Here is a 25,336-nt window from a genome sequence, read left to right as displayed (position 1 = left end):
GCACAGTCCAGAGGGCCCTCGTTAGCATCCCACATGCCAGGCCTTGCTTAGATGGAAGGCCTTTTCTTCCATCTAATCTAACCTGTCTCTGGTCCCATTTTTCCAGAACCTCTATTGGATGGCATTGATTACTTACTCATGGTGTAATGAGATATATAGAGGTTATTGCTAGGTCATCCTTCTTGACTCAAATCTTATTTAAGCAATTAGCTTCCTTATGAAACCTCTTAAGGGTCATTGTGGAACCCTTGGCTGGCTGATGGGGCTGCGACCTTGGGATAGGCAGGTTTTTCCATGCGCCTCAAATGCCACATTGAATATTCCTCATATCTTTGGAGACATGTCCTTTCCTTCGAGCTGCTCCCAGTCAGGTGAGGAATAAAATGCTATGATGGTGTGAAAACTCTCCCTTGCTCTCATCCATAGATTTGCAATCACCTAAAAGAAAGGAAGAGTGTGCCAAGCCACCCCTTACAGAGCCACTGTGTGGCAGCACTGCATCTCGCCAAAGCTTGGGCCACCCAGTGTCAGGCAAAGTGCAGTGGAGTGAGTTTCCAGTTCACTGGCGGTACAGGTAGGCCCTAGAAGTGACCATGCCCAGTAAGAATAGCCAGCATTTCAGAGTATTCACTACACGTGAATACCGCTCAGAGTGCATTCTACTTATTAACACATCAACTCACAAAACAGTCCTACTGGTATTATCTTTATTTTACAAAGAAACTAAGACAGAAAGGAAAAGTGATTTGCCCAACGTCACACAACTAGGAATCAGCAAAGCCAGGATCTAGACCCACACAAATCTCTCTTTGAAGCTCATGCTTTGCTACCAAACATCATGTCATTCTGGCATTCACAAGGAAATCTTGAAAATAAAGCAAAAAGTTGTAAAATGGTATCAAGTCCACAATCGCTATCTTGATGTTGTGCAAACACAAAGGTATGCAAGGGACATCCGTAGATACAGAGGAGAGGGTTAGCAAACCTTTTCTGGTAAAGGCCAGATGGAAAAGATTTTAAGCTTTGGTGGCCAGATGTGGCAACAACTCAACCCTGTTAATGTAATGTGAAAGCAGCCATAGGCCCTGTGTAAACAAATGAGCACCGCTGTGTGCCAATAAAATTGTATTTATGGACACTGAAATTTGAATTTCATGTAATTTTCATGTGTCACAAAATATTTTTCTTCTTTGGATTTTCTCCCAACCATTTTAAAATATAAAACCATTCTAGCTGAGAGATTGTCTAAAAACATGTAGTGAGCCAGATTGGACCCCCCAGCTGTGGTTTTGCTGATCTCTGGTATAGAGGAAAGAAGAGTGACTGAACTTAATTCAGTGAGTGCCTACCATAAGCAAGGTGTTGAAAATGCAGTGACCAGTAGACAGAAATAGTTCTCCATGGGACATTATGTTGAGTGAAATAAACCAGGCACAGAGAGACAAATATTGCATGATCTCACTTATGTGGAATCTAAAAAGTTGTTATCATAGAAGTAGAGAATAGAACACAGTGGTTACCAGAGAGTGGGAAGGGAAAGGAGCAGGGGGTGATGAGAGATTGGTCAACAGGTGCCAAGCTCTAGTTAGAGAGGAAGAATAAGCTCTGGAGTTCTATTGCATAGGAGGAGGATTACAGTTAATGACAATGCATTGTATATTTCAAAATACCTGGAAGAGCAGTTTTCGAATGTTCTGATAACAAAGAAACAATAAATGTCTAAAGTGATGGATATGCTAATTACCATGATTTGATCATTACACAATGTATACATGTATTGGAACATCATGCTGCACCCCATAAATATGTATACTTATTACCTGTAAATCATACATTAAAAAATAAAATATTAATTTTTTGTTTTAAAAACAAATAGTCCTCCACGGACTAGTGGTAGAGCAAACAAACAAGCAATTGTAGGAGTACAAGGTTTTATTAGGGCAGGTGAAGGGCTTCTAACCCTAACTTGGAAGAGCAAGGAAGGGTCACCAGGGAAGCAGTGTCACATAGGGACCTGAAAGATGAGTAGGAACTCAAGACAAGGCAGGGGGAGAGAATATTCCAGGTAGATGGCCTACGCAGTCAGAAGAGATAAGCTTGCAGCTAGGCACAGTGGCTCATGCTTATAATCCCTTTGGGAGGTGAAGGAAGGAGGGTTCTTTGAGCCTAGGAGTTCAAGACCAGCCTGGGCAACATAGTGAGACCCTGTCTCTACAAAAAAAATTTTAAGTCCAGGCCCAGTGGCTCACTCCTGTAATCCCAGCACTTTGGGAGGCCGAGGCGGGTGGATCACCTGAGGTCAGGAGTTCAAGACCAGCCTGGCCAATATGGTGAAACCACTTCTGTACTAAAAATACAAAAATTAGCTGGGCATGGTGGTGGATGAGTGTAATTCCAGCTACTGGGGAGGCTGAGGCAGGAAATTGCTTGAACCTGGGAGGCAGAGGTTGCAATGAACTGAGATCGCACCATTGCACTCCAGCCTGGGCAACAACAGCGAAACTCTGTCTCAAAAAAAAAAAAAAAGAAAAAAGAAAAAGAAAAGAAAAGAAAAGAAAAAAAAAAAAAACCCTTATTTTAATTAGCCAAGCAATGTGGCTGGCACCTGTAGTCCCAGCTACTCAGGAGACTGAGGCAGGAGGATGGTTTGAGTCCAGGAAGTTGATGTTGCAGTGAGCCATGATTGTGCCATTGCACTCCAGCCTGGGCACAGACCCAGACCCTATCTCTAAGAAAAAAAGAAGAGGAGGAGTTAGGTTTCAAAACCCCATGCTACCCTTAACTAATTACTGGATATCAGGCAAGCTAGCATATCTTTGGGTTTAATTTCTTCATGTGCAAAGTGGATATAATGTCAATGCTTACCTCTCAGGCCATCAGTGAGAAAATGGAGACAAGGTGTGATAGAGTAGTCATTATAGTTCATTGTCAGTGTCCTTCATTTGTAAACTGAATAAGTTGGTGGGAAAAATCTGCAAGATTCCTTCCAATCCTGAAATACTATAAATTCTTGATCTTTATTTTTAGGTAAAGAGACCCCACTATTGAGGAGTTCTGGGTGCTGTCCACGTAAATGGTGACCTACCTCAGGACAACTGTGATTGCCTGAAATTGAAGAAATATAGTGTCCCTTGTATTCAAAGGTGACGTCAGTGATGGTGATGGTGGCTCTGCATGGGGAAAAGAGGTGCCGAATGAACACACATTCCACCCTTACTCTACGTGGGAAAACACCCTGAGCTGGCAGTTGTGGCCGATTTGCTAGGGTCTTAATTTGTGGTTGACTTAGACAGAGGTGCCCAAATGTGCCTGGCGTTCGCGAAGTGGTCAGCTGGCCCCACTGGCTCATGTTCAAAGAGTCACCTGATTTTTTTTTCAATATAAGAGAAGAGTTACCGACTTGTGGTTGATCCTCCTTCTTTTAAGTAAATGGTCATATTGCCCTTCTTGCTGAAAATAAGTTGCTAGAGCAGATTTCTCAAGTCTGGGCAGGGAACTGCAGACTGACTTCAGCAATGGCATAAAATGAGGTGAGTGATGAACCAAGAAGAGGCCACAGGAAAACTGAAGGTGAAGGCATTTGAGGTGGTCCTAGGGCTTATGGCCATGTCCATAACTCTTTTATTCCTGTATACCAACCATTTAATCCTGCAAAAACACCTTCCACAGGGGAAAACCTCAAACTCTTCAGTCCTTGCAGAAGTGTGTGGCACGATTGTGACAGGCAAGAAAATGTTCTTCAATGAAAATATACCAGTGACGCCATTGAGAATTGTAACTTGCCAGCAATACTTGATCCGAAATCACTACATAATGGAACCTCTGTCCGAAGACGAAGCCGAGTTCCCACTGGCCTATGTCATTGCCATCCACAAAGACTCTGATACATTTGAAAGGCTCTTCAGGGCCATCTACACTCCCCAGAACATCTACTGTGTTCATGTGGATCAGAAGGTCCCAGTCGCTTTCAAAGACGCTGGAAGAAAGCTACTGAGCTGCTTCCCAAACGTCTTTGTGGCTTCTAAGAGGGAGTCTGTGGTCTACACGGGGATCTCCAGGCTCCAGGCTGACCTGCATTGCCTGAACGACCTGTGGCCTTTGAGGTTCCCTGGAAGTATGTCGTCAACACCCGTGGGCAAGAATTCCCCCTGAAAACCAACAGGGAAATAGTTCGGTATTGAGGGGACTGAAAAGGACAAATATCACCCCCAGGGTGCTGCCTCCTCCTCACATTATCAGAAGGACCAAATACATGCACTTGGAGCAGAGATACAATTTGTTTTCCTTCATGCTGTGGACTTGGGTGAGAAAAATGCCTCCTCCCCACCATCTGACAATTGACTTTGGCTCTGCCTATGTGGTCCTTACAAGGGAATTTGCTAATTTTGTTCTTCAAAACAAAGGGCCATTGATTTTCTTGAGTGGTCAAAAGACACCTCCTCTCCTGATGAGCATTTCTGGGTGACACTCAGTAGGATTCCAGGTATGTGGAACTTGATTTCCAATCTACATACAGTCTAAAGTGTGTGTGAATGTGCACATGTGTGTTACACATTGAAAATGGTCTTGATGAAGTTATGTATACCCACCTATGTTTCTAGACTTAATGAATATCCTGTTGACTGCTTTGCATATCTGTTTCAATGAATTAATATAAAATAAATTATACTTCCGGCCAGGCGCGGTGGCTCATGCCTGTAATCCCAGCACTTTGGGAGGCTGAGGTGGGAGGATCACTTGAGGTCAGGAGTTTGAGACCAGCCTGGCCAACATGGTGAAACCCTGTCTCTACTAAAAATACAAAAATCAGCTGGGTGTGGTGGCACTGGCCTGTAATCCCAGCTACTGAGGAGGCCAAGACAGGAAAATTGCTTGAACTTGGGAGGTGGAGGCTACAGTGAGCCAAGATTGCAGCACTGCACTCCAGCCTGGGTGGCACGGCAAGACTCCATCTCAATGAATGAATGAATGAATGAATGAATGAATGAATGAATGAATGAATAAAATAAATCATGCTTCTATGTGTCACTAAATATACTGTTAGCTTATTTCTCAAGGAAAAAATTGCCCCCTGCTGCAATGATTTGACTTAACTGGCTCTTTCCCAATAAGTAGACCCAGTCCTGAATCTCCAGAACAGTCATCGTTTTTTCCCTACTTTCATCACCAGACTCTGGGTTTGCAAAATACTGATGTATACTTGGATATTTGATGATTTTATTCCTTTGTTGGTAAAAGGCATAGAATTGTGTGGAGCATTTTATTTACCTCTCCAGCAAAATTCCCATAGACTGGTCTCTATTTTTAATACTTTTACAAATAGTACGGAATGACAGGCCATGAAGAAATGATGAGTCATGCGTTCATGAGGAAGCTGAATTGCAGATCTGGGCCCCACACACGCGGTGCAGGGTAAGATGAAGGAGAAGATAACCAGGCATGACCATTAAAATGGTTCCTTTCCAATTAGAAAAAAATAATTCATGACCATTTTAGAAAACATGGAAAATAGGAAAAAAATATGAAGAAGAAAGTAAAATTTCTCATAATCCTAAAACTCTAAAAAAAATTCCGTTAAAAGAGTTGGGCTTCTTTTAGTCTTTTCAAAATAGGTCATTTTAAGAATTGTTGATTTGGCCAGGCAGGGTGGCTCATGCCTGTAATCCCAGCACTTTGGGAGACCAGGCAGATCACTTGAGGTCAGGAGTTTGAGATCAGCCTGGCCAACATGGTGAAACCCCATCTCTACTAAAAATATAAAAAAACAGCCTGGCGTGATGGCAGGCGTCTGTAATCCCAGCTACTCGGGAGGCTGAGATAGAGAATTGCTTCAACCCGGGAGGCAGAGTTTCCAGTGAGCCGATATCGCACCACTGCATTGCAGCCTGGGCAACAGAGCAAGACTCCATCTCAAAAAAAAAAAAAAAAAAAAAAAAGAGAGAAAAGAAAAGAAAAAGAGGCCAGGTGCGGTGGCTCACACCTGTAATCCCAGCACTTTGGGAGGCCGAGGCGGGTGGATCACCTGAGGTCAGGAGTTCAAGACCAGCCTGACCAACATGGAGAAACCCCGTCTCTACTAAAAATACAAAAAATTAGCTGGGTGTGGTGGTGCATGCCTGTAATCCCAGCTACTCGGAGGCTGAGACAGGAGAATTGCTTGAACCTGGGAGGCGGAGATTGCAGTGAGCCGAGATCGTGCCATTGCACTCCAGCCTGGGCAACAAGAGCGAAACTCGGTCCCCTCCCCCTCCCCCCCCAAAAAAAAGAAAAGAAAAGAAAAACAATTATTGATTTGGGCTGGGTATGGTGGCTCACGCCTGTAATCCGAGCACTTTGGGAGGCCGAGGGGGTTGGGTCACTTGAGTCCAGGAGTTCAAGATCATCCTGGTCAACATGATGAAACCCTTTCTGTACTAAAAATACAAAAATTAGCTGGGCATAGTGGCGGGTGCCTGTAGTCCCAGCTGCTTGGGAGGCCAAGGCAGGAGAATTGCTTGAACCAGGAGGCAGAGGTTGCAGTGAGCCGAGATTGTGACACTGCACTGGGTGACAAAGGCTTGCTCTGTCACAAAAAAAAAAAAAAGTTCAAAAGTTTAATATTTCTTCAGTTTATCCTGGCTTTATGACTGCAAAATTTTGTTTGTTTGTTTTAACTCCGTTGGATTTTTTCTTTTATTTTTGTTTTAAGTTGATGTCTCACTATGTTGCCCAGGCTGGTCTCAGAATTCCTGGGCTCAAACAACCCTCCCGCCTCAGCCTCCCTAGTAGCTGAAACTGCAGGTGCACACCACCATGCCCTGCTTTATCCCCACTAAATTTTATAAGCTGCTTCTAACTGCAAAGTGTTTGGCAGAAGAGAGGCACACGGCTAAGTACACGGTATGTCTAGCTTGTTCCCTGGGACAGGAATCAGTTCATTCCTAAAAGGGTATGTAAAGAGCCTGTTTGCCTGGCCTGGGAAAAGCCAGAGGTTCAGAGAGAGGAAGTGACTTGCTCAAGATCTACAGCTTGCATTAGAGACGAGAGAACGTGCCTTCTGAAAATGCCCAGGGTATTTTCTACTAAATTCTACTGCCACCTTAGGATTTCCCTTCCTCAGTGAGGGGCGCATTTGAGAAGAACACATATCTAAATCTGTTAGGGGTTACCCTAGGGCAGAGACTATAAGATTTCCTACTAATAACTAAACGTAAGGATGGAACCTTAAACACAGGGGTCTGTGAGGGAATCCAAAACTTCCCCTGTGGATAAAGCAGCCTCTAAGGGGGCAAAATGGAGGGTGGTCTTAGGAAAACACCCAAATAATTATCCTGAGGTCTATCTTGGAGTGTCCTCGTGAAAAACCCAATTACACCCAGGGCAGTTACCTTTCTGAGGAGTTTCTTCTTATAACATTCCTGGAGCGGAAATTGATCAACTCAAAGCCCTCCAGGATTCTGGAGGCAGGGGATGAGCTGGTGTCAGGTAGCACCTGGTATCCAGCAGTTTAAGAAATCAGACTCCAGTAGTTCTGTCTCTGAGACTCTCAGGGCAGGCCTTGGGGGTGGGACTGAAAGCAAACAGACCTTCCCTCTTTCACATTCCAGCCTTTGTTATTCCACTTAAAACACTAGGGTTAAACTGCGTTTATCTTAAACAGGCTTACTGTGTTCACTGCTGGACGCCTCTGGGCAATCTTATCCTCCTGGGAACCGAGAGAGGTAGGTGCAGGGAAACTGGTGGAGGGAGGAAACTGCAGGGAGCTGGTCTTCCCGGGTTACCTCTGTTAAATCCCTGACAGCAGTTTAAGGTCCAATAGACTGGTACTCACATGGGCTGCACGGATGTTTTATATTTCCAGAACCTAGCACAATGCCGGGCATAAAGTAAGTACGCCAAAAAATGTTGAATGAGTCATTTGGTCATGAGATTTCTGTTTCCAAAGGTTTTTTTTTTTTCAAAGAATAGCATGTTTGTATGTTGTTTCACTACGTGATGGGCCTACTGGGCACTAGGATTTTCCATCTGTCTCTTTAAATCATTAGTATCCTTCTATATCTCAGTTACAACTTTTAACTTTGTAGGAAAGGACAACACTCACTTCAGACTTCATAGTTTATGTTTCTCCGTTCCCTTCAGGCAAGGGAAAATGTTTCCAGAATTTGACAAGGTACTTGGCACTGTCTGGCGTTTAAATTTTTTTTTTTTTTTTTTTGAGACATAGTCTCACTCTGTCACCCAGGCAAGAGTACGGTGGTGCAATCTCGGCTTACTGCAACCCCCACCTCCTGGGTCCTGCCTCAGCCTCCTGACTAGCGGGACTACAGGCATGCGCCACCAAGCCCGTCTAATTTTTGTATCTTTAGTAGAGACGGGGTTTCATCATGTTGGCCAGGCTGGTCTCAAATTCCTGACTCCATGTGATCCACCTGCCTCGGCCTCCTAAAGTGCTGGGATTACAGGCGTGAGCCACCGTACCCAGCCTAAAATGTATTTTATTTAATTCGTTCTTTTGAAACATTCCTGTGACGTATGAACCTCATTTGATAATAGGTAAAATTGAAAATGAAGCTCTGGGCCATGTAGAAAAGTAGCAGATCCATATTGCCATTCTATGAAAACCCACCTTCTGATATTAAAGACAGGTCTACTAAGTAAATTCAGGTTTTGCCAAATTCAAAGCTACTTTTCTGTTTTCCTTGTTTTTAAATGTAGGCCTTTGAGAGTCGTCACTTGTAGAGTCTTTCCGCACCTGGTAGCAGATTGGCCAAATAGAGGGTAGTTACCTGTAGGCTGTGGTTTTCCAGAAGAAATAGGGAGACTGTAATCCCAGGCCCTGGGGACCCTGTAGCGTAAAGGATTTGTTTCTTTGCACTCTGTTCTGATTGCACAGTATATTGCAATCATCGGAAGAAGGGAGGCTACATTCTTTCATGTAATTATTCTTAGTGATCAGAAGCTTGAGGTCTCCCTTGTGGAGGTATTCTACCTATGGCGGTGATTTTTGGTTCCTGTAACTTTAAAATCCTATCAAGGACTTTCTGAGGGATAGAGGGCTGGAGGGTAAGAGCAAAACTCCACAAAGGTGAAAACAACAAATAAAGCCCGGGGCACCGAGATGGGGCTGCTGTTCTAGCTTCTCATAATATCCAACTTAGAGAAAACACTCAGTCCTCAACTCCGGGGTAACTTTCTGCAACAGTAAAATTAGACTGCTAAAATGTATGAGGTTCTCTGGCTTCTCCCCTAGCCCCTGGCTTGGAAAGCCTGGAGTTGTCAGATATCTTTTCGTGTGCAAATGCAGGTGGAAAGTACCTTTAAGGCCTGGACTCTGCTTAGTAACTGAGCTGCTATTTAACTGTCCTTAGCCTTGCATTGCCTCAAAGTTATTTAATTGACTGGATTGAAAAGACCGGCTTTCGGCCAGGCACGGTGTAGCTCATGACTGTAATCCCAGCACTTTGGGAAGCCGAGTCAGGTGGATCACCTGAGATCAGGAGTTCGAGACCAGCCTACCAGCATGGTGAAACCCCCATCTCTACTAAAGAGAAAATACAAAAATTAGCCAGGTGTGGTGGCGCATGCCTGTAATCCCAGCTGCTCAGGAGGCTGAGGCAGGAGAATTGCTTAAGCCGGGGAGACGGAGGCTTCAGTGAGCCTAGATGGTATCATTACACTCCAGACTGGGAAACAAGAGCGAAATCCGTCTCAAAAGAAGAAAAATAAAAGGACCAGCTTTCTCTTATATTTTCCTATTACATTTTTTCCCAGCTATTTTTTGTTAAACGATCACAACCCACTTCATTTCCCCCTCGTAGCCTCTTCTTCCCCGCAGCTTTCCACCGAGGTCTGGAATTAGCTCTGACTTCTCTACAAGCCCCGAGCTGAGGACGTTAAGTGCCCTACCTCCAGAATCCTCCCAGCATGACCTGGAGATTGCTGTTGCCTTGACTTTAGACTTGAAAAACCTGGCTGGGCGCGTTGGCTCAGGCCTGTCATCCCAGCACTTTGGGAGGCCGAGGCGGGCGGATCACGAGGTCGGGAGATTGAGACTGTCCTGGCTAACACGGTGAAACACCGTCTCTACTAAAAATACAAAAACATTAGCCGGGCGTGGTGGCGGCGCCTGTAGTCCCAGCTACTCGGGAGGCTGAGGCAGGAGAATGGCGTGAACCCGGGAGGCGGAGCTTGCAGTGAGCCGAGATGGCGCCACTGCACTCCAGCCTGGGCGAAAGTGCGAGACTCTGTCTAAAAAAAAAAAAGAAAGAAAGAAAAAGAAAAAGAAGAAGAAGGAAGGAAGGAAGGAAGGAGAGAGGGAGAGAGGGAGAGAGGGAGGGAGGGAGGGAGAGAGGGAGGGAGGGAGGGAGGGAAGGAAGGAAGGAAGGAAGGAAGGAAGGAAGGAAGGAAGGAAGGAAGGCAGGCAGGCAGGCAGGCAGGCAGGCAGGCAGGCAGGCAGGCCAGACTAAGACTAAGAGGCGTGGTGATCTAGCTAGGAAGGAAGCCACAGTTGGGAGTTGGAGGCTCTAAGTAACTGCAGAGTCCCTTCCAGCCTGCCAGATCCACGCTGGATCTCGGTTTGTTTTTCAACAAATGGGTGTTGTTTTCTCAAATTCACTCCAAGAAGAAGCTGTGATTATAAATAAAATGACTTATTCAAGGGTTCCAAGCCTGTCAAGAGTGGCCTTGGTCCACGGAGACTTTCTGACACATAATCCAGGGCTTGTTTTTGGGAACGGAGTTTCGCTCTTGTTGCCTGGGCTGGAGTGCAATGGCACGATCTCGGCTCATCGCAACCTTCGCCTCCCAGGTTCAAGCGATTCTCCTGCCTCAGCCTCCCGAGTAGCTGGAATTACAGGCATGAGCCACCTCATTTTGTGTTTTTAGTAGAGACGGGCTCATTTTGTGTTTTTAGTAGAGATGGGGTTTCTCCATGTTGGTCACGCTGGTCTTGAACTCAATCCAGGGCTCTTTTTAACCATACTATTTAAGCCCTGTTGCTCGAAGCCTGTGGTTATAACCTGTGCTTAAAAAGAAATAGTGATGAGGATAAAACAGGGTACCGAACTTGTCAATAGAAAACACATAAATAAGAAAGAGGAGGCAGACAGGAGGATAGGAAAAGGTTGTCTTTTTGAAAAAGGACAAAATGATACAAAAATTAGACAGGTTTGGTGGCGCACACCTGTAATCCCAGCTACTCGGGAGACTGAGGCAGGAGAATGGCATGAACCCGGGAGGCGGAGCTTGCAGTGAGCCGAGATCGCGCCACTGCACTCCAGCCTGGGCAACAGAGTAAGACTCCGTCTCAAGAAAAAAAAAAAAACAAAAAACCCAGATTATTCCAAGCTGTTCTTCCTCTGAGACCGCATCAGGCTTTCATAAACATTGAGAAAGTTTCCACTGGCCCCGGCTGGTTTCTAATTTGGGCACACAGATGATGTCATGGTAAAATGAACATGTGAAAAACGCTTTGGGCGTCATATGGTCCATGAATAATTAAGGTGAGGATGATGGGATTCTTGTCTGTGGAAAGAGACAGACTGCTTCTCTTTCTACAATCAGTTATTGAGATTAAACTCTAAATGCAGTATCTTAGTGCAATAAAAATTAGTTTATATCCTGGAGTGAGAATTTATAAGAGTATGTGTTATGGAGAAATAAGCAATTAGAGATTGAACATAATATACACCCTGCCAGTTACTGAGCAACCAAACTACAAGTCTTTGCTGGTTCCCCATTTGTTCAGAACTCTCTATCCCACCTGATCAGTGCCTCCAACTTAGAATTTGGGAGTATTAATTTTGATCTGAAGTTCAAGCTGGAATGAACAATCTCTGCTCTTTTTGGTCACTCCCTGATTACCATCTCCTCGCATTATATTACACAAATGCAAGAGTCTAGAGCCCAGAATTGAGGAGAGTGATTAGTGATAGATTGTACAAGGGCATCGGGAAAGCTGGAGGGTCAGGAAGACCAGCGTGTCCCATATGCCTACCAAAAAGAAATGCACCAGCTAGCACTGGGTTGATGAAAAAGGAAATAGATTCATATTAATTATTTTTTAAATGTCTAGCATTGTCAAAGACACTATTTTACATAATCATAAATGCTCCAGAGCTCAAAATCAAGGGACCCTCATAGCATTTCAGGTAAGGTACAAGTAAAGATGTATGAACTTTGCTTGTACTTGCAGCAGAGCACAAAATACAAGTGTTCGTTACCTTGCAACTGAATCAAGTGAGTTGTAAATTCGAAGAGCAGGCAAATGATTCAAGATGCTTCTATGCCTGCAACGTCTGGAGGGATAGAACTAGGCCAAGAATGAGGTGAGAGTCAAAGAAAGAAAGACCTGATGTAATTGTCGGGATAAATTGGGAGAAAACATGGTAAAACTTACTTGACTAGTTTAGATAAGCATCATTCAGCATTGACATTTTCATTTAATCATTCCTATAGTCAATTTCATTTGATATGGACAGGGTCTAAAGAGACATTAAAAGTCAACTAAAAATTAGAGAAATTTTAGCCATTTCAGAAAAGATTGATTTTGTATGCGTACTGTATTGAAGAAGTGATTTGTTCAAACGAATTTTGGATAGATGCCTGAAAGATAGTTAAGAAAATAGATATTTGGGTTGATTAAATTCTATTTTGGGGGCCCTATGGGCACGACTGGGTGTTCCTGAGTCACGCTGTAGAATCTGATTCCAGAAGCAACTAAAAACTGACTCACTGAGTTCTAGAGAATTTTCCCTGTGTCCTTTCTTGTCATCATTTCCTGTGTTCCTGACGCTGTGAAATGGGGTTAGCCGCCGTCTCAATGTGTTCGCTGTTAGCTGGGATAGCAGAAAAACCAACAAGAATAACTCCAGATTCTAAAGTAGTGATTGTGAAGATAATACCCGAGGCACACCAGGAAGCACTATGGAAAATGTTATGGTATAATAGTACGTGCAAAATGCAGGATTTAAGCTTGCATCTTCCTGCATTCTTTTTTTAATTAGAGATGGGGCCTGGCCATGTTGCTTAGGCTGGTCTCAAACTCCTGGCCTCAAGAGCTCCTCCTGCCTTGGCCTCCCAAAAGTGCTGAGATTACAGGCATGAGCCACTCCACCCAGCCTCTCCTGTGTTCTTGATAAAATAAAAATGTGTTTGTCCTGTAGGCAAGAGGTAAATGAAAGTACAGGACGTGGAAACACTGTGTTTAGAAACTATCTACAATATCATGTTGTCTTTGTGATTAAGAAAATGAGCCGGGTGCAGTGACTCACAGCTGTCATCCTAAAGCTTTGGGAGGCTGAGGTAGGAGGATAGCTTGAGGAATTCAAGACCAGCCTGGGCAACACAGTAAGACCCCCACCTCTTTGAAAGAGTAAATTAATTAATTAATTAAATTTAATAAAAATCAGAAGATATATTAGAAAAATTAGGTATGTTGACTGCACCACATTCTTAGATACAAATATATGTCTCCGACGAATCAGTATTACCTGGAATTTCTCACTAATGTGATCAGGGAAACAGGGACATGAAAACTTGAGCATTCAATCAATAAATAGTTGATTGATGGCTGGGCAGGTGGCTGACACCTGTAATCCCAGCACTTTGGGAGGCTGAGGTGGGTGGATCACCTGAGGTCAGGAGTTTGAGACCAGCCTGCCCAAAAATGGTGAAACCCTGTCTCTACTAAAAATACAAAAATTAGCCGGGCATGGTGGCAGGTGTCTGTAATCCCAGCTACCTGGGAGGCTGAGGCAGGAGAATCGCTTGAACCTGGGAGGCGGAGGTTGCAGTGAACCAAGATCGCGCCATTGTGCTCCAGCCTGGGCAATGAGAGTGAAGCTCTGTTTCAAAAAATAAATAAATAAAATAAAATAAAATAAAAAGTTGATTGTCTACTACACACAGACAATGCTAGGAGCTAGAAACATGAGGAATACGTGAGCTCGGCACCAATGGAACATGCTTTCACACCAGGTGCAGCTGACTACCACATCACACAAAACTCATCGCTGCTGTTTTATTTATTTATTTTTTATTTTTTATTTATTTATTTATTTTTGAGACAGAGTCTCACTCTGTCGCCCAGGCTGGAGTGCAGTGGCCGGATCTCAGCTCACTGCAAGCTCCGCCTCCCGGGTTCATGCCATTCTCCTGCCTCAGTCTCCGGAGTAGCTGGGACTACAGGCGCCTGCCACGACGCCCTAATTTTTTGTATTTTTTAGTAGAGACGGGGTTTCACCGTGTTAGCCAGGATGGTCTCGATCTCCTGACCTCGTGATCCGCCCGTCTCGGCCTCCCAAAGTGCTGGGATTACAGGCTTGAGCCACCGCGCCCTGCCTCGCTGCTGTTTTAGATGTATAATCTGATTGGCATGGGCTCACAGAGGAGGGAGTAAGGGAAGAGTAAGAAGATTTCAAAGGAGAGGTGGTAATTGTGTCATTTACTAGAAGTGTGAATGTGGGGTGAGGGGTACGTGTGTATGCATGTGTGTGTGTATGCACATGTGTGTGTGCGTGTGTGAACGGGCTTCTTGTTTACTCTGGTACAATTTCGCGCTTATTTACCACCCCAATCTGTTCCTGGACACGGTGATGGACTCTGTATATGTTATGTCATTTTATTCTCACAATTGATCTATGGTGGTAAAATTATTCTCATTTTTTACACCTCCTTTAAAGCATTTGTAAATCTGGACGTAAGAGCCTCTCTCCTAAAGTTCAGGAACATTCAAAACTGAGATGCTCTTCTCTCCTTCCTCTAAGCATCAGGGTTCTCTGTCTGCATCCTATGTGGACCAGGGCAAAATAAACTTGAAATTCACTGATGTTAGCCTCTATGCAATTTTGGGTGCTGATGGGCTGTTAGTTATTTTGTTGTTTTAAAAAAGAAGTTAGCCTTTATTCATCAGAGTGCCACAGTGACTTTGTGCAGTAAGTTAAGTGGTAAGGTAAGCTTGCTAATTAATGTGCCTTTTAAAGGACTTTACCCAGCAGCAGACAAAATTGAGCCCTGGAAAGAATTTAGCCCCATAGCCAGTCGTATACCATGCCGTATAGCATACCCAGCCAATGGGGAGAACGAGGTATGGCTGTGGAAAAAGACAGGGTTAAGGAATTTTTTTAAAGCACTACATATTTATTGACAGAATATAACTCCAGGCGGTATTCACATGCTTTAAACTGAAGCTCTTAACTTGGCAGCGCAGTTTAAGCAAACAAACTCAGGCTGTTGAACACAATGATTAACAGGAAGCAGGGGAGGGGACACAGTTACTAGACTCTGGCCGGGAGAAGAGGCTGAGGTTAAGGTCTTAGAGCCGATGACTTGCAGAATGGTCACCTCATCCACTTGCGATTTCACGGTGGGAACAGGTGGACCTACCCGGAATCAGAACCTCTCTGAGGATATTTGTTTTTGTGTAGACACAGGTTGCAGGTTAGCGGGAGAACAGGCAAGCCAAATGCAAAGGAGCCACTTCAGAAATGTGTCAAAGAAAAGTGAAAATGCAGCCTAGTGGTAAATGAAGAGGGGAAGAAGAAAGAAAAAGGACTAGAACTGTGAACTGAAGGGACGGGGAACAGCCAGACCAGAGCTTCAGCCATCAAGAGGATGATTTCGGAACGTGGAGAAAATGTAAGTTAAATATATCTACACTCTGATCCTATCTTAAGAGAGAGATCTTTTACTCATTTCCTGGTTGTGAATGATGGGCTCTTGGAAGCACTGTCTTTTTAGCGTGTCTCTTATTTCTGCCCTGATTTTTGTATTTGTTTACAATACTGAGTTATGGGAGAATAAACGTTTTCTGAGGGCAGCGCTCTCCAATGCTTCACTGTTAGCAGAAGCCTGTCATCAGATTTTTGAGGGGAAAGTTTTTTACCCAACAGAAAATGCATTGAAAACTACCCTTGATGAAGCTACCTGCTATGAGTACATGGTTAGAAGCCACTATGTAACAGAAACACTCTCCGAAGAAGAGGCTGGGTTCCCTTTAGCTTACACAGTGACAATCCACAAAGACTTTGGCACTTTTGAGAGGCTCTTCAGGGCGATTTATATGCCCCAGAACGTGTACTGTGTGCACCTGGATCAGAAGGCGACGGATGCCTTTAAAGGTGCAGTGAAACAGTTACTCGGCTGCTTCCCAAATGCTTTTCTGGCTTCCAAGAAGGAGTCAGTCGTCTATGGGGGGATCTCCAGGCTCCAGGCTGACCTGAACTGCCTGGAAGAACTTGTGGCCTCTGAGGTTCCCTGGAAGTATGTCATCAACACCTGCGGGCAAGACTTTCCCCTGAAAACCAACAGGGAAATAGTTCAGTATCTGAAGAGATTTAAAGGGAGAAATATCACCCCAGGGGTGCTGCCTCCTGACCATGCTGTTGGACGGACTAAATACGTCCACCAAGAACTGTTAGACCACAAAAATTCCTATGTGATTAAAACAACAAAATTAAAAACTCCTCCTCCTCATGACATGGTGATTTACTTTGGCACGGCCTACGTAGCTCTCACAAGGGACTTTGCTAACTTTGTCCTCCAAGACCAGCTCGCACTTGACTTACTCTCCTGGTCCAAGGACACCTACAGCCCTGACGAACATTTCTGGGTGACACTCAACAGGATTCCCGGTACGTACGTCTCTTAACTTTTATTTTTACGAAAAACACTGCATGGTCAATACTGAACAAGTTGCTTTGAAAAGAGTGGAAAAAATGGAACAAACTTCTTTACAGTTCTAAATGTCAAATTAAAAAAAAAGCCTTTTATCTGTAAAATGGTAAAATGGAGATGTGTTATATCACCCACTCTTGTGAACCGCTCTGTTCACGGGACGAAAGATTGAAGGAACACTGGCCATATAAATAAAAACGTGGCCGAGCACGGTGGCTCAAGCCTGGAATCCCAGCACTTTGGGAGGTGGAGGCAGGTGGATCACTTGAGGTCAAGAGTTTGAGAGCAGCCTGACCAACATGGTGAAACCATGTATCTACTAAGAATACTAAAAAAATTAGCCAGGCATAGTGGTGCACACCTGTAATCCCAGCTACTGGAGGGGCTGAGGCAGGAGAATCGCTTGAACCCAAGAGGCAGAGGTTGCAGTGAGCCAAGATTGTGCCACTGCACTTCAGCCTGGGTGACAGATCGAGACTCTGTCTCTAAATAAATAAATACATAAATAAATAAACCGTATTCTCCTTTAAGCGTAATGCATTTAAAATCAGGAATAAGTATGATAAATAAAATTTGAATGACAATTTGAACACTTCAATAATATTTTTGTCTCTGTTGAAGCTCCCATCCTTTCGAAATGGGAGCAAGATACAACTTTTAATTTTTTTATTTGCAAGCTCTTTTCTGGTCTTGAATCAAAAATTTAAAGCATGGCCAGGCATAGTGGCTCATGCCTATAATCCCAGTGCTTTGGAAGGCTGAGGCAGGAGGATCTCTTGAAGCCAGGAGTTTGAGACCAGCCTGGGCAACATAGTGAGACATTGTCTCTATTTTTTTTCGAGAAGTTAAAAAAAAAAAACAAAAACCTTAATGCACCTTAAAGATTTCTAGGCTGGGCGCGGTGGCTCACACCAGTAATCCCAGCACTTTAGGAGGCCGAGGCGGGTGGATCACAAGGTCAGGAGTTCGAGACCAGACTGGCCAACATGGTGAAACCCCATCTGTACTAAAAATACCAAAAATTAGCCAGGTGTGGTGGCGCGTGCCTGTAATCCCAGCTTCTCAGGTGGCTGAGGCAGTAGAATCGCTTGAACCCGGGAGGTAGAGGTTGCAGTGAGCCGAGATCACGTCATTGCACTCCAGCCTGGGTGACAGAGGGAGATTATGTCTCAAAAAAAAAAAAAAAAAAGATTTCTAGACCAGTGCCTCCATTTTATAGATGAAGAAACTTCAATGTGATTACATGATGTGCTCAGATCCCACAGCTAGTAAGTAAGCATATGCACCAATTATAAACCAGGTCTCCTAAGCCTGATGTTCTTTTTAGGTTGACTTTCAATTAGGTCTCTATTGTTGCTAAATCAACTCCATCTCTCCTTTGGTCCAAGTTCCAAATGATTTTTGAATCATCTCAAGTTGTTTACAGTGAACCAATTTAGTTCTGCTAGTTCAATTCAAAATAAGAATTCATATTCGCAGTTCAAAGGAAAAAGTAACTGGAATCCATATGAAGATCACAGTCATGGTTTCTTTGGATTGCTGGTTCAACCCCGGATGCACATTGTGATCATCTGGGGCTTCTAAAAATACCTAAGCCAGGGCCTGTTTCCCTCCTTGGGGCAAGACCTAACTATTGATATTTGTACAGTTTCTGAGTGATTCTCATGTACAGCCAGGAGTGCAAGCCATTGCAGGTGCTTGTTTTAGATATTGGCATACAAAGCTTCATAGGCTTAGAATTCTCTTTAAATCTGTGATTTTCTTAGAGCCAGAAGGGGAAGTGTAGTGATCAAAAGAAATTACGGCTCAGGAAAGTCATGGGGAAAGCACAGAGCTGTTTAAATAGAATTGTAGTGTCCAGAGTAAGGGAAGTGAAAGCCCCACTTCTCTCCCACGTGCTTGGAGAAGGATGTGGACTCTTCAGGTCTGGCCACCCTACTGTACTGGGAGACATTGACACAGCAGTTCCCAAGAGAGCAGTCAGGGAGGTAAAAAGGCCAATCCCCCCGCCCCCCTTTGTTTTTTTAAGAGAAGACCAAGACAAAGAAACAGGATAATTGATTTGAAAAAGACTTGAAGAGGGATCGGTGTCTTCACTTAATTAAAAGATTTGCTCAAGAAAGAGAAATTAGACCAACTCTGTCGTTTTGAAAGTAGAATCTAGGGCCAGCGGGTGGGAGATGAGAACACGTGGAGCTGGGAATAGAATGGGCAGCTTCCTCAGTGGTGAGCAAAGCCAAGGGAAGCAGGGCTGGGGAAGTGCTGCCCAGGACAGCTCAAGGATTGGACTGGATGGTCTCCGAGTCCCTTGCCACTCTGAGTCTGTGATCCTCATCAGCTGACTGAACAGAAACTTAAGGGAAACCCCCCCACCGACTTCTCAACTCGATGTATCTATTGGAGCTGGATTTTTACTCTCCGTGTTAGCAGTAACAGATTGGCAAAGCAATAGAAAACAAATGCACCAATTAATGTTTTTTAGAAACTTACAAAAGTTAGCCCCTGAAATCATTTCTGTGTTATGCGTGTGGAGGATCACTGCCTGAGGACCCTGACCAGCCCTATCAACTCTTTCATTTTTGGAATTTTTCTTTCTTTCTTTCCTTTTTTTTTTTTTGCATCTCACTCTGTTATCCAGGCTGGAGTGCAGTGGCACAATCATGGCTCACGGCCTCAACCTCCCAAAGTGGCGGGATTACAGGCGTGAGCCACAGCACCCAGCCCGTGCTGGTCTTTACCTCCCAGGCTCAAGCCTTCCAAGAGGCTGGGACTACAGGCCCGTGCCTGGCTAATTTTAACTTTTGTAGAGATGAGGTCCTGCTGTGTTGCCAGCGCTGGTCTTGAACTCCTGGGCTCAAGCGATTCTCTTGCCTCAGCCTCGTGAGCCACCACATCGGGCGAGCCTTGACAACTCTTTCACGACCTGAGGCAGGGCTGAATGTAAGAGGTTAGGGAATTAGAAACCTAAGGGGTTGTTTTGTTTAATTATTACTCCTACTATGTGGCGATCTGAGCCATTGTCCATTGTAAGGGTCCTTCTGGTTGATGTGTATGCATTGCAGTTTCGCGTTGTTTTTTTTTTTTGGCAGGGGATGCAAGGGACATTTTGATATTTTTCCAACTGATTATAGTGATTGAGGGATTATGATTAGGATTCTCCAAAGTAACTAGTCCAGGCCAGGCGCTGTGGCTCACCCTGTAATCCCAGCACTTTGGGAGGCCGAGCCGGGTGGATCACCTGAAGTCAGGAGTTCAAGACCAACCTGGCCAACATGGTGAAACCCTGTCTCTACTAAAAATACAAAAATTAGCCTGGCGTGGTGGCACGTGCCTGTAATCCCAGCTACTCGGGAGGCTGAAGCAGGAGAATCATTTCAACCTGGGAGGTGGAGGTTGCAGTGAGCCAAGAGCACGCCACTGCACTCCAGCCTGGGTGACACAGTGAGACTCCATCTTAAAAACAGAAATTAAAAAAATAAAGTAACTAGTCCAGAAAAACATCTCACAGCTGAAGTGGTCTCATGGGAAGGGAGAACAGCACTGCACAACAGGGATGCTACAATGGGAGCCATACATCTAAAATCAAAGTTTAGATTTTCCAGGAGCCACATTAAAAGAAGTAAAAAGAAGCAAATGATATGAATTTAAAGAACGTATTTTATGCTGGGTGTGGTGGCTCACACCTGTAATCCCAGCACTTTGGGGAGCCAACGCAGGCAGATCACTTGAGGTCAGAAGTTTGAGACCAGCCTGGCCGACAAGGTGAAACCCCAATTCTACTAAAAATACAAAAAATTAGCCAGGCGTGGTAGCTTGTGCCTGTAACGTGAGCTATTCGGGAGGCTGAAGCAGGAGAATTGCTTCAGCGATTTAGGGAACCGGGAGGCAGAGGTTGTGGTGAGTCGAAATCATGCCATGGTACTTCAGCCTGGGCGACAGAGCAAGACTCTGTCTCAAAAAGAAAAAAGAGTGTATTTTATTTAACTCAGTTTGAAATATCACTTCTGCATGTGGCATGTGGCTGTGACCACAGGCAGGGGAGGTGGACCTTGCATCCTCATTGCTGGTATAGTAGTCAGGCTCTGCTGCCCTAGCGGCACTGAGATGTTGGCCATCCTCATGTCGCAGAGTCTCCACCTCTGCTGGTCTTGCTTTGCCTGCTTCTTTTACTTTATTTGAAATTCTTGCCTGTGCTTCAGCGCCTCCCCTGGTTTATGGGCTCCTCCACCCTGTGGCTTCTACTTCTTATGTCTTCCCCTGGTATCTGCCAGATTCCATGCTGCTCTTTTTTTTTTTTTTAAGATGGAGTCTCAAGCTTTGCTTGAGCAACACAGAGACCTTGTCTCTACAAAAAAATAAAAAAATAGCCAGGCATGGTGGCATGCACCTGTAGTCTCAGCTACTGGAGAAGCTGAAGCAGGAGGATTGCTTGAGCCCATGAAGTTGAGGGTAGAGTGAGCTGCAATAGCACCACTACACTCAGACTGGTCAACGGAGTGAGACTCTGTCTCAAAAAATGGATAAATAAATAAGCAAGCAAAGCAAAACATGGGGCCGGGCACAGTGGCTCACGCCTGCAACCCCAGCACTTTGGGAATCTGAGGCAGGGGGATCTCCTGAGGTCAGAAGTTCGAGGCCAGTCTGGCCAACATGGTGAAACCCCGTCTCTACTAAAAATGCAAAAATTAACCAGGTGTGGTGGTGCACACCTGTAATCCCAGCTACTCAGGAGGCTGAGGCAGGAGAATCGCTTGAACCTGGGAGGCGGAGGTTGCAATGAGCCGAGATTGTGCCACTGCACTCTAGCCTGGGGGACAGAGCGAGACTCCGTCTCAGAAACACAAACAAACAAAAACATGGTCCATCCCCTGTACCTAAGAAGTCCCTTAAGAAGCAGCAGGTCCTCTGGAGGCCTCTCAGAGGATAAGACTCTCTGCATGGCCTGCTCAGGTGAAGGTGCCCATGAGGAGAACAGTGTTACAGAAAGGGAGTTCACATATGGCTTTAAAGATGTCCAAGAAGCCTCACTAGCTGTTGTGAAATTAGGGCTTCCTGCCCTCCTTTTTTCCTCTCCCCGTTTCCGTCTTTTACCCTTAATCTGGTCCACAACAAGATGGCATGCCTTTTAGTTTCTTGTCTGATTCAGCTGTGGATGATTTCCATTTATAAGCCCAAGATGCAAATTCATCCACCTCCCACTTTCCTCCTGAGTTGGATCCTCTGGGTTGGATGGCTCTGCCTGTGATAGGGACATTCAGTGAGTTTATTCCATTGGTCATGTGTGCCTTGGATTTTACACATTTCAAAACTGACCAGTGATTTCTGTTTCACTTGCTACGAAGCAATATTTTGCATATAACTCCATGGGAGTTTATTTCAAACTCACATTAAAATAGGAATGAATGCAAAACAGCCTTTCCTGGGAGCAGGCTTTGCTGGGGGTGGGAGGAAGAAGGAGTGCCAAGGTGTCCAAAGGGGAAGGAATAGAGAAAGGAAGATACCTCGCAGGTGATTGAGTGCCTGGAAGACAGACCCTCCCTGCTTCCAATTTGTTTTTCCCCTGGAGCCAGCCTGTGGACCGGCCCTGTTGATATTCCATGGCAGACATCTTCCCCTGAACCCTAAATGTGGGTGGCTCATTGTATTTCTATTTGCTGTAGAGTCCATACTGGCCTGACTCTTTGTCACTGTTTGAGGCTGGTATATCCCGTTAATTCCTCTATAAGTAAAAATGCAATGCTGAGGTTCCAGGTGCCAAGACCTTGAGAGATGCAACTTTGGGAGCAGAGAAGGGCAGATCCGAATCAAGGTGGTCTTGGGAACTCATCCTTTATCCCCAGGGATGTGGCTGGGGTCTTACTGCGTGCAGAGGGAATTGCTATGCCCCAAACCAATCGTGCGCACAGAACTTCTGAGATGCTGGGCGAATGGACAGACTTGAAGGGGAGGAAAATGTGGGGATTTTTACTATTAGTTCTGCTTAAGCAATCTTTGTTTTTTATATCTGCCAGAAATACCGATTTTTGTCAACTTCTAGAAAAGGAAATCAGAGAGTTGGGACACCTGTGAGTTCTTTCTTTCTTTCTTTCTTTCTTTTTTTTTTTTTTGAGATGGAGTCTCGCTCTGTCACCCAGGCTGGAGTGCAGTGGCGTGATCTCAGCTCACTGCAACCTCCACTTCCTGAGTTCAAGTGATTCTCCTGCCTCAGCCTCCCGAGGCAGGAGGGACTGGGAGTAGCTGGGACTACAACCTCTGCTTCTCGGGTTCAAGCGATTCTATTACATCAGCCTCCTGAGTAGCTGGGACTACAGGTGCCCACCACCACACCTGGCTAATTTTTGCCTTTTTAGTAGAGATGACAGGGTTTCACCATGTTGGCCAGGCTGGTCTCGAACTCCTGACCTGGTGATCCGCCCACCTCGGCCTCCCAAAGTGCTGGGATTACAGGTGTGAGCCACCATGCCTGGCCACCTGAGAGCTCTTCTCAGGGAAACACGGTTTCTTAGGAAGGTGGTAAATGGCCTGACAGACTTCATTTTTTAAATAGGTAGATGATCAAGAAAACAATGGCTTAGTTTTAGCACTTCCCTAGAATAAGAAAGAAAGAGTTTAACCTGCAAGTGATCTTATCTTTGTCTACCTTCTTCACTGATCACTGAGTTTGTTCTTTGGGCATTCTGTAGCTCACACTCTTATCTTTACTTTCTTCTTCCTCCTTGCCAGCTCATTGCAAGTTGAAAATACCAGAAATAAAAAATGCATTTAATGGCCACGTGGGGTGGCTCATGCCTGTAATCCCAGCACTTTGGGCAGCTGAGGCAGGCAGATCACCTGACGTCAGGAGTTCGAGACCAGCCTGGCCAACATGGTGAAACCCCGTCTCTACTAAAAAGGCAAAAATTAGCCGGGCATGGTGGTGGGTGCCTGTAATCCCAGCTACTTGGGAGGCTGAGGCAGGAGAATAGCTTGAACCTCGGAGGTGGAGGTTGCAGTGAGCTGAGATCACACCATTGCATTCCAGCCTGAGCAACAAGAGCGAGACTCCATCTCAAAAAAAAAAAAATATATATATATATATATGTGTGTGTATATATATATGTATAAGTTGAACTCATATAAGTCAGGGACTCTCTTTATTCTTTCCTGAATTCATACCCATGACACCTTAAATATAAACCCTGATAGATCTGATGGCATCTATGTTTCGTTCTGGAATAACAGGTTTAGTTGCTGAAAGTCATAAAGTGACACAGCACAACTGAGGACTGCTAATGATTTTGACATTTTATTGAGTTTATAAAAAGATTGTAATTTCCCCAGATCAGAAATTGCCCCAATATGTAGTTTAATGGATTTATATGCATTTTATATATCCATATATATTATCATCGAAAATGGCTTACATAATAATGTTAATGTATATGAATAGTTTTGCTTTGCCAATTATACCATCTTCTGGGATCTCAGAGGAATAATCAGAGATGTGACCCTGTTTTAATATTCTGTTGCTCCTTCAGGTAGCAATTTCCTTTTTAAAACCAAAAAATAGTGTTTCTTCCTATGGGGACCTATCTTAATTTTATACTGAGGAAGCTAAAAGTAGATTGATGAGAAAGAAAAAATTAAGGGTTGGGCCCAGCTGGAGTATAGTCAGATGACATCAATTAGAATGCATTTAAGATTTAAGTGGACTGGTAAATGGGTTGGAAAAATAGTCTAAAGATTTGTTTACTCTCTATGAGAGTTAGAAGGCAGCTCACACTCACTGGTGGGGTTTAGAAACAAACAGGCCTGAATTTAAAGCCTGTCTCTACAGCTCACCATCTCTCTTTTTTTTTTTTTGAGATGGAGTTTCGCCCTTGTTGCCTAGGCTGGAGTGCAATGGCGCGATCTCGGCTCACTGCAACCTCTGCCTCCCAAGTTCAAGTGATTCTCCTGCTTCAGCCTCCCGAGCAGCTGGGATTACAGGCATGCGCCACCACGCCTGGCTAATTTTTTGCCTTTTTAGTAAAGACGGTGTTTCTCCATGTTGGTCAGGCTGGTCTCGAATCCTAACTTCAGGTGATCTGCCCACCTCAGCCTCCCAGAGTGCTGGGATTACAGGCATGAGCCACTGCGCCCCGGCCCTCATCTCTCTTTAACTTTAACTCATTTCACTGAGCCTGAGTCTTCATCTATATCCTGGGGATAAAATATCTCTTTGTAGGACTGTTGAAGGATCAGAAAATATGCAAACTATACCTGGCACATCATAGAAACTCATTAACTTTAGAGACAACAGATGAACTTCTCAGGTGTTGATTTTTGAGGTTTTAATGTTACTATTCTAAAAATTCTATGTGCAACTAAAACAAAAAACAAAACCCACTTACATTTGGTTTTGAAAGTGTAAGGTCTAATTTTTTGTTAGAAATCAGGTATGTGAGGAGGGGCGTGATAGTTTATGCCTGTAATCCCAACACTGGGAGGCCAAGGCAGGAGGATCAGAGGATTGCTTGAGACCAGCCTGGGCAACATAGTGAAATTCCATCTCTACAAAAAATATAAAAGTTAGCTGGATGTGGAGGCGCATGCCTGTAATCCCAGGCATGGGAGGCTGGGATACTTGGGAGGCTGAGGCAGGAGGATCACTTGAGCATGGGAGGTTGAGGCTGCAGTGAGGGGTGGTTATGACATTGCACTC

General features: G+C 44.6%; 1 protein-coding gene and 2 long non-coding RNA genes across 8 annotated transcripts in view; 2 read left to right on the top strand and 1 right to left on the bottom strand.

Moving 5' to 3' along the window:
- LOC144340573 (uncharacterized) overlaps positions 1 to 25,336 on the top strand; it is a 309,543-nt gene that overhangs the window by 122,285 nt on the left and 161,922 nt on the right. The gene's annotated exons all lie outside the window — the stretch shown is intronic.
- On the bottom strand, positions 693 to 7,525 carry LOC144340574 (uncharacterized). The gene is made up of 2 exons (XR_013416827.1): positions 7,368 to 7,525; positions 693 to 4,148 (listed from the first exon to the last, which is right to left on the bottom strand). It is a non-coding gene; the product is annotated as an uncharacterized LOC144340574 (long non-coding RNA).
- GCNT2 (glucosaminyl (N-acetyl) transferase 2) overlaps positions 7,595 to 25,336 on the top strand; it is a 109,520-nt gene continuing 91,778 nt past the window's right edge. The window contains exons 1-3 of one of the 5 annotated variants that reach the window (XM_078000962.1): positions 7,624 to 7,700; positions 15,405 to 15,615; positions 15,870 to 16,610. In XM_078000962.1, the coding sequence (XP_077857088.1) occupies positions 15,917 to 16,610 (694 nt within the window). In that variant the 5' untranslated portion in view covers positions 7,624 to 7,700; positions 15,405 to 15,615; positions 15,870 to 15,916. Of the gene's footprint in view, positions 7,701 to 7,728; positions 7,866 to 15,143; positions 16,611 to 23,376; positions 23,673 to 25,336 lie in introns of those variants that run through there. The other 4 variants (XM_015135525.3, XM_028847844.2, XM_078000961.1 and 1 more) reach the window with 4 other exon arrangements.

The sequence above is a fragment of the Macaca mulatta genome, chromosome 4 (assembly GCF_049350105.2).
Source record: "Macaca mulatta isolate MMU2019108-1 chromosome 4, T2T-MMU8v2.0, whole genome shotgun sequence".
NCBI lineage: Eukaryota > Metazoa > Chordata > Mammalia > Primates > Cercopithecidae > Macaca > Macaca mulatta.
The sequence above is the reverse complement of the archived record's forward strand: the minus strand, read 5'-3'. Positions and strand labels throughout refer to the sequence as shown.